The 9882-nt window shown below is 40.2% G+C and overlaps 1 protein-coding gene across 2 annotated transcripts in view; it reads right to left on the reverse strand.

Moving 5' to 3' along the window:
* Positions 1 to 4982: 4982 nt before the first annotated feature.
* Positions 4983 to 9882, reverse strand: part of LOC306744977 (dipeptidyl peptidase 9-like) — a 12475-nt gene continuing 7575 nt past the window's right edge. For both annotated transcript variants that reach the window (XM_079227690.1, XM_079227691.1), the window contains exons 15-20: positions 8680 to 8825; positions 8457 to 8603; positions 7965 to 8117; positions 7193 to 7335; positions 6375 to 6486; positions 4983 to 6068 (exon numbers count right to left, since the gene is read on the reverse strand). In XM_079227690.1, the coding sequence (XP_079083816.1) occupies positions 5976 to 6068; positions 6375 to 6486; positions 7193 to 7335; positions 7965 to 8117; positions 8457 to 8603; positions 8680 to 8825 (794 nt within the window). In that variant the 3' untranslated portion in view covers positions 4983 to 5975. The remainder of the gene's footprint in view (positions 6069 to 6374; positions 6487 to 7192; positions 7336 to 7964; positions 8118 to 8456; positions 8604 to 8679; positions 8826 to 9882) is intronic.

Raw genomic sequence — 9882 nt, forward strand, 5'->3', positions numbered from 1 at the left:
TTGCTTTTTGTCTGTTTCATCTGTACGACTTTGACAGCATCTACAAGTTTGCAACAAATATAACTTGCAGTTGTTATATTACCATAAACAGACATGAAAACCCCTCACCTTTCGGCGAAATTCGCCGTTTTGAAACCTACGTGAATCGTGTAGATCTGAAGAGAGGTTTTTTTTTGGGGGGGGGGGGGGGGGTGTCAACTGTCCGCCGTTTCTGAGATTGGAGTGCGACACGGAAAAAAAACTGAGGCTGTGATCATTTTAGCAATAGAAGATCTTTGACGTGTCGAGTCTTGGCCAATCAGCGTTAAGATGTCTACAGCCGCTTCATTTCCCTCCCACCAGTTTTTAATGGCAAGCTAGTCAGCTTGCTATCACGTTAGCTAACGTGTTAGCAAGCTAGTCGGCTTGCTAACACGTTAGCTAGCTTTGTTGGAGAGACAGCGAGTGAGATTACTGGCAGCGGAGAGTCCGTGGCAGCGTGTGACGTCAGACAGGAGAGCGCCGAGTCAGCGGCACTCCAGTTCTACCTACCGACACCTGACTACATATAAGGAGAGACTGCGGTCAAGTGAGCCCACATCCGCCGAGTGAGCCAAAGTTGCAATTCTAAATGCACCTCTATTCAAGGTGTTACGGTACGGGGGCCAGCTCAATTTCACAATATTCAAACAGCTAAAAAAACAGATCCTTAGATTTGTATATTGAAATTCCACTGCAGTACTGTTCAAGGGGACCTCTGCTATGCCCATGTGCATGGCCTCCAAATATTACTGTACAGTTTTTGAGAAAATTGAATTCAAAGTCTGCCGAAATTTCATAATGATATTCATAATTCCCCAATATTCAAACAGCTATAAAAACAGATCCTTAGACTTGTATATAAAAATTCCACTGCAGTCTTGTTCAGGGGGACCTCTGTTATGTCCATGTGCATGGCCTCCAAAGATTACTGTACAGTTTTGGAAAAAAGTGAATTCAAAGTCTGCTTAAATTTCATAATGATATTCACAATATCACAATATTCAAACAGCTATAAAAACAGATCCTTAGACTTGTGTATTGAAATTCCACTGGAGTCTTGTTCAGGGGGACCTCTGCCATGTGCTTGGTCTTTAGATATTACTGTACAGTTTTGGAGAAAAGTGAATTCAAAGTCTGCTTAAATTTCATAATGATATTCGAAATTTGATAATATTCAAACAGTTATAGAAACAGATCCTTAGATTTGTATATTGAAATTCCACTGCAGTCTTGTTCAGAGGGACCTCTGCTATGTCCATGGCCTTTGGGACACAATTGGACAACATTGTTGAGGAACGACATAACATGGCACTTGAATTTCTCCGCACATCAGGTGTGTGACAGCTTTTCTTCATATTAATTTATATTGTGATATTGTACTACAAAAGATCTAAAATTTCTATAATTCTTTTCATTAGTTTTTGACATCGAAACAGTGTGCCATGTGTTCGGCAAAAAAGCCACCCACTCCGGGGCCTCCAGTCACTGAATGGGTAATGTGTTGTTTTAATTCATTTGATTTGTGGATCTAAGTTTTAGTTTTGGCATTTTGATGATTTAATTGACAGTGGACAGGAAATGAGGGGGTAGAGAGAGAATTGGAACGTTATGTAACAAAAGTCACCATCCAGAGTCATATCAATAATCGCGGTTCACCCCTCCGCCATTGGGACACCCGTTGTTTTAATCTTGGCAATGCAAACAAAATGGTTTATTTTGTTAAAAAATTCGAGGAATGTGTGTATTAAAAAAATTTAAAAAACATACGACAAAGACACTTTATTGTCCATCCGAGCCACTCGGATATGTCCATGTACTCTGTCTTGCTATTTTATTTGCATTTGTATCATGGCAGCTGTAAAATTCAAATAGTACCTGTGCAATAGTTGATTGTCAGTCAATCAAAATAAGCGATGAACATGACAATAAAATTAAACATTTGTTTAGAAAATGAAAAATTGCAAATAGATATGCTATTTGCGTTTGGGGTGAATTCATGTTTTAATGAAAGTCTCTCTTTCTCAAATTCAATTGTTTCATTTTTTATTTTTCAGATTCAGTGTGATGCATGTAATAGGTGGTTTCATGACGACTGCCTGCAGATAAACAAAACACAACCAGAACTGATCAAAAAATTTGATTGGAAATGCATTTTGTGCAAATAAATGTCTACGTAATATTATATGACGTCTTAATGGACATAGCAGAGGTCCCCCTGAACAGTACTGCAGTGGAATTTCAATATACAAATCTAAGCATCTGTTTTTTATAGCTGTTTGAATATTGTGATATTGTGAATCATTATGAAATTTAAGCAGACTTTGAATTCACTTTTTTCCAAAACTGTACAATAATATTTGGAGGCCATGCACAGGGGCATAGCAGATGTCCCCCTGAACAAGACTGCAGTGGAATTTTAATATACAAACCTAAGGATCTGTTTTTATAGCTGTTTGAATATTGTGAAATTGAGCTGGCCCTCGTACCGTAACACCTTGAATAGAGGTGCATTTAGAATTGCAACTGAGGCTCACTCGGCGGATGTGGGCTCACTTGACCGCAGTGTGTATAGAGGCCCATTTCCAGCAATTATCACTCAGTGTTCTAATGGTACATTGTGTTTGCTCATCATAGAAGACTAATGAATGATTAGAAAACCCTTGAAAACCCTTGTGCAATTATGTTAGCACAGCTTAAAACAGTTGTGCTGGTGAGAGAAGCTTTACAACTGGCCTTCCTATGCATAGCATCACATCATGGGTTCATTATACTCTAAAAATGGCCAGAAAAAGAGAACTTTCATGTGAAACTCGCCAGTCTGTTCTTGTTCTTAGAAATGAAGGCTATTCCATGAGAGAAATTGCGAAGAAACTGAACATTTGTCTGGGTGACCCCAAACCTTTGAACGTTGTGTGTGTGTGTGTGTATATATACATATACATATACATATATATATATATATATACATATACATATATATATATACATATACATATATATATATACATATATACATATATATATATATATATATATATATATATATATATATATATATATATAAAAGAAGAATTAAAACCCATAATGATCATAGTTTGTCAGCTTCTCGACGAGTGACGCTGTTCGGCACTGACTCGCCCGTCACTGCCCCCCCGCCCCGCTGGTGTCACCTTTTTCACCCCTCATGAGTTTGCAGGTCTGACTGTAAATGTTAGACCCAGTGACAGGCTGGCATGAAATGGCTTGCATTATACTTAGTAAGGAGGCCATAATAATTTTTGACTCATGGCTGAAGTAAAGTTTCTCCAGCTCTCCCCAGGTTGGCAAAAAAGCATCTAAAAATGCATCAGATTGATGCTTTAAAATATGGAATATTTAAATTTTTCTTACGGGTGAGCATGCCCCCGGACCCCCCTAGAGGGGTAATATCCTTCTCACCTTTTTCACCCCTGACCCGTTGTCATGCCTGCATAAAACAGTCAACTGACAACATAACTAAAACTGAAATTCACAAAAGTATCACAGAAGGAAATAGTGGTTTAAGAAATATATTGGTAGACTTAAGTGTCACCATACTATTCTTTTGATACTGTATCGATCCTGAAAAAAACATTATTCATTTTGTTATTCATTTATGTGCAGAAATCTGTGGTCGACAGTGGCTAAGGTTGCACAAAAAGTAGTGCTATGATTTGGAGGTTACAGTGACTATGAAAAATGCTTACCGGTTGATCTCACTGTTCTGAATGCATAAAAAAGGAAACTTAAAAATAAACTTAGATTTGATGCATATGCTGGTGTTTTCTTTCTACTATGAGGTTTTTCCTAAAATACGACGCAATACTGCCTACTTACAATATCGCATTCTTTCCAATACTCAGACCTAGTTTGCAAATGTAACACAATAATATCATAAACAATATGGTCACAAGTAAGATAAGGCTCAGGATTGGCTCACACTCAAGCAGCTTTTTTAATCATACATTAAGTTTTGATTTATTTTTTATATTTGTAAAATAATCCTTCAACTGAACACATCACTCTTTATCAATCCAAATTTGTCTGGATTGCACGACTTTCTTTGGAAACCACCTGCAGTCTCAAACCCACACAGTGGACCGAAGCCTTTTCATTGAGGCACACGTGGCAGATCTCTTGTATCTCTTTAGCAGATTAGTTAAATAACATGGAAGCAAACTTCAGGAGCTTCGCGGTGTCAGCTTTGATTTTGCAGTGTCCCACTTTCTGACTCCTTGTTGGGCTTACTGCTAAAGTGCTTCATCCCTACTGATCCACCTCGCTCAGGATCAACCTCTGTAACACCTGATCTGATGGTGTGTGCTCCGAGCTGACCTCTCCCTGCAGCGCATGCGTGAAAGTCAATGCCTGGCTGCCACGGTATGAATGATTTTAAAAAATGGGGATAGCGCTTAATACCTGCAGATAAGTGTAGAGCATAGCAGTTTAGTATTCCATATTCTCCACATTTTACAAAGTTCTCTGAGAGGAATATTCTCACATTTTTGGGCAACACGCTCGTTCGCTTTCTCAATGGTTCATACGAAGGCTTCGCACCAGGGCCTTTAGCTGAGGTGATTTATCTGAACTCTGTGCTGCCATCAGATCAAGGTTAGGCATAACTCACGACGAGGACCCTATTAATAAAAAGGTAACCATGGCAACATAGCAAGGTGACAGAAGAGCCTCAAGCATCTGCGGCTTCACTTGGTGTGGAGTGCTTGAAAGCCCTTGTTGTTGCAGCAGTGGTGCAGCTGTGGTCAGGTGCTGCTGATGTGAATAAGAAGACAGACGGTGAGGGACCGCATTGTGGTTTAAGATGACTATCGGTAGAAGAAAACACAAGCGTGCACAACATCAAACAAAATTAAACATGCCACAATCATATGGAATGCATAATCTGGAGCTACTTGAATAGGAAAACAGCCGTGAAAGAGAACATGTGATTGATTGATACATTTATTCATCATGTACAAATTTTATTCCGGTGGTACAAAGCTGTTGTAAGACTCCAGTGCTCACCCTCCTGTTGTCTTTATTGCAGTAAAAAAAGGAAATACCAGCATGATCAAGAGTCATGAGGTACTTTGGCAAATATAAATTATGTGTTAAGAAGGCAAGCAGACATCTCAAGAAATGTAATGCGAGGGGAAAGAACGGCGCAAAAATATCAATGAGCGGCCAGCTCACGTCAGCACTCATACATTTTTTTTAAAAAGAATAAAAATCCATAAAATATTTTATTTTAAACACACACTTAAAACAAGTGGACAGCAGAAGAATTTCAGTGTTCTTTCTTTCTTCATTGTTACACAAACTGCGAGCTACGGACTCACAGTAAGTATGGATATTGCAATACTATGTTTGCTTGCGAGTGTATGTATTTTACATATGTATAGTGTGTGAGCTCATGTTTGCAAATATGCGTGACGATTCTATTTCATATCTGTGAACTGTAATCCCATCCCTTCCACTAACTCAAGTGAATAAAACAATTAGAGCAGGGGGTGGGGGCGACGACACGATAACATTTGGCAAAAACCCATCACGGTTGCAGAGGTGAGGGCACGGGTGAGCGATGAGTCAATGTGACACAGCCTGCTAATATTTCTCCTTGTCTTTGTTCAGCTTTCAGGGTGAGACACCAAATATCTGTGCTCGTAACCCATACCCCAGACTGTACAAGGAGGGGGCATGGAGAAGACAGAGCGAACATGAGACAGACCGAGCGAAAGAGGGAAGTGTAATGAAAAGGTCATGTGACTCCTTCATAGGAGAGAGTGGCTTCTGGCTGCAGAGCGTCTGATGCTCTCTCGATGACAGGGTGAACAGTTGGAGACTCGGGTTTGGGTGGAGAGGTGAGGGAGAGTAAAGATGGCCGGTGAGCTGGAGGCGTAAAGGAGGACTAGACTTCACTTCTCCCCTGTTGTCTCATTTCAGAGGTATTGTTGTAGAAAGTGCAGCAGCATTATCTCGTAGTGCTCTCCAGACTCAGGGCAGCGAATACTGTGTCGCTCGTTGGGGTAAACCTGGAAAATGTAAATAAGGCAACCAAATTACAGACTGATGTGAGATACGTGTATGTATCCTGGCATTCTTCATATATTACCCTGAAATTGATTTCTGAATTGTTTTTTTATGACCGTTTAACATTAGAGTGGTCTAAAGCAATATACCAAACATATTTGTTGTTTGTTTTGTGAATTTTTGTGGTGCAGAGACAATAACCAAAACATTTATGATGGAAGGATAGGTAAATTATGTCCACCGAGTATGATGTATTCATATGGCAACAACATTTGTTATGTGGGTAGAATAAGGCTTGTGATGCTAACCTGAAGCTGATAGGGCTTCCCAGCACGGATTATCTGTGACACTAGGAAATTGGTGTGGAAAAAGTGCACATTCTCATCCAGAAATCCATGAAGAATCAGCAAACGGTTTGGTCTGGAATGACAAAGAATACATGGTTACAATATGATAGGCTTCCATCCAATGGTAAGACAACCATTAAACACATGTTGTCCAGTAGAGAAAGACTCCCATCCCTTTATGATTTTAAAACAGGAAAAGCCTTCACAGATTCATTGAAGTTAATATAGTAAGGTGAAATACTGCAACGGCAGGGCTTCAGAGACTCTACATCCACTCCAGCATCACCAAGCAGTGCTCCAACATGCTGTTTGTCGGGCCCTCAGGGGTCCTCAGCTTCTAAAACTGAGGCATGCTACATTTGAATAACTTGTTATAAAGAGGGTGAAGGTGTCCTTTTTAATTAGCCAAAAACAAATCACCAACGTTTACATACCTGAACAAATACTAGCTTCGTAGCATGGATATGTTTTCATAAAGCACTGCTTTTAGTTAAAAATGTCAAAGTTCATAAGTCACATTTTAAGTCAAGGACCATAATGACTCCAACACAAATGTTTGGTGAAAGAATGGCTTCCCCACGTGTAAAACAGAATGCTCAAATCATCAATTATGTTTCAGGGTCTTTCAAAAGAATTTGAAACTTGACTTACGGGTCATCATGAATCACGTACGATTATCTATGCAATTACACAGGACACGCAGCATGGTTAAATTGATCTGAACTATTTAGAAGTTTCAAGCACTAAACTTAAAACATGTTACAAGTATGTGTACTGACTCGCTGGGCAGCTTGTCCACATGCAGCGCCACGGAGCCTTCCTCATAGCCCTGCTGGTTGTTCTCAGGCACATCCATGTAGCGCTCTGTGTAGCCGGTGTCGTACGCCATCCACACAGTCACCGGGGCACCTGCAATAGCCAACTGGCAGGGAAGCACGATGCAGTCAGATGGAAAAGCATAACGATTCTGGAGAACAACTCACAAGAGGATGTATAAGGATGTATACACTGTATAATTATATAGGATTTGCTCTGTGTATTTTGTTGTTTGGGGCACAGTTGGATGTACATTCAGCAAAAGAAAATTGGTATCTACTTACTGAATAAAGGCTATTTGCCAACACATTGTGCAACACAGACACCATGTGGATGTAAGCCGCAACTACATCACAAGTTCAACTTTGATGCATTATACTTTGGGAATTTAGCAATAAAGTGCATGCCGTAGTGATACGACTGTGGCGACTGTGGCTAAGTGGTTAGCATGCCCGTCTTTTAATCAGAGGGTTGGTGATTCGCGCCTTGGCTCTTCTAGTCTTTGTCGTTGTGTCCTTGAGCAAGACACTTAACCCCTAATTGCTCCCCGCTGCGGTGTATAGAGCAAAACATGTAAGTCGCTTTGGATAAAAGGGTCAGCTAAATGAAATGTAATACAAACTATCACTATGGTATGTTTTCTCATCTACAACAACGAAGGCTCACTGACAGAAAGAGTGCGAGTGTATGGTTTAAGGATAAAAGACGGGCTGAAGGGCGAAAAAGAGTCCTTACCTTGAAGATATTGGGTCTCTGAATGAGGCCCATGAGAGAGAGGAAACCACCATAGGACCAACCGTGAATGGCGACACGGCTCAGGTCCACAAATTTAAACTTCTCCGCTACGTACTGCAGCCCCTCCACCTGGTCTTCGATCTCCACCTGACCCTGAAGAGACGAGTGTTTATTTGAGTGTTATCTTATTTGGCAAATGAATGAATGAATATATACTTTATTAATCCCTAAGGGGAAATTTCGTGTCAAGTCGCAGCCGTTTACACAGAAAATAAGATAAGATATAAAAACAACAGGGATGAGAGATATATAAGATATATACAATTATAATACTAATAAAAATAACAATAAAACAACAATAAAATAGCTGGAATAAAAATAAATGTAAATAAATATAAAATAAATGTGCATGTTTTATGGCATTCCATCATGTTAAATTCAAATTAATTAATTCAAATTGTTTTCTTTGACTGCATAGATTGAATACTTTACCATTTTGTTTTTCAGTGCTCCTTCAAATTCAAGGCCCCTCTGACAGGAACCCCTCCCATCAATGACGACCACAGCATAGCCCAGAGACGCCAGCGTGTTCAGACGGAGGTACTTCATCCCCTTGAAGGAGTTGTTCACCAGCTGCACCTGAATACGTACACAAACTTTTGTTGTAAATGTTTTTAATCTCACTGTAATAAAGATTTAAAGCTACATTACGGACCTGTGGGCCTCCATACACAAAGAGAACCGTAGGGTGTTTCCTGCCAGGCAGCAGGTTGTGAGGCTTGTACACCATCCCGTGAAGCTGGAAGCCTGACTTCCCTGGAAAGTCAAAAATCTCAGGTGGATTGTAATCGCCCGGGCAACCTGGAAGACATATTAACATGTGTTCATTAGGTTAGCACATTCCCAAACTATCAGGGATCAACTCCTCGTGGAACTTTAAAGGAATTGGTCTGCAAAACCACACACTAAAGCATGCAAACCTTTTTGGGATATTAAAAAAACAACACTAGTATTTGTTTCACACAGTAAAAACACATGGCCCACATAAGTGATTTGGCATTAGATTGGAAAGTTAGTGATACTCTGGAACCAATACTGCAACATGTCTGGCAGTACTGGGGTTGGAGCAGGATGTTTGTTCTGCTCTCCCGTAGTCCAGTCAGACGGTTCTGTCCCCCCATTTTTCAAATTCTAAAATAGGGGTTTAATTGAGAGTTTACTAGCACCAACATGTGCAGTGACTCTGGGGGACCCCTGTAGCATGCTATGTTCAGACTACTAGCCAAACAGCAACAAAACAGTTAATAGTGGCCAGCTCCCTTGTCGCTGAGTTGTTGAAGTGTTGTTCAAGCACTCATTAATGTAGTTAAGTCTTTAATAGCACAGGGAACTGGCCAATAGCCTTTCTTAGATGTAAAAAGGGTGAAACAAAAACAAATAAATAGTTTGCTTCACCAAAGCTTTGGAGATAAGCTGAGCTTTTATTTGTAGTGCTACACGGGACACAATGAAATGTGTTGAGGGTCAGGTCAATCTGTAGCTTCATGTCACCAGCTTCCATTATAACTCTTTGCTGTGTCGCTCGTCGTGTGAACACAGAATAAGATTGGCAGTTACTCTTTGAACCCTACACTTCTACCAAAGCAGAAACACCTGGAACCAAAACGGCAAAGGATAACCTTTTCCCTCCTGGTACTTTTAATGAATGATAAACGACAATCAACTCTGACTCAAATCGCTCTTGATGACAAAAGTGTTTGAGCACCACATTATCGAATTTCTGTCAGCATTGTCTGGAGGACGCAGCTGTGGATCGAACTGACTGTCCTTGATTTAATCAAAGTCAGACCTCACCTTTCCCCTACAGACTCAGCTCTATTGATTGCTCCAAAAAGAAAAGCACAGATAGTCGGAAAAC

The sequence above is a fragment of the Taurulus bubalis genome (genome assembly GCF_910589615.1).
Source record: "Taurulus bubalis genome assembly, chromosome: 1".
NCBI classification, from domain to species: domain Eukaryota; kingdom Metazoa; phylum Chordata; class Actinopteri; order Perciformes; family Cottidae; genus Taurulus; species Taurulus bubalis.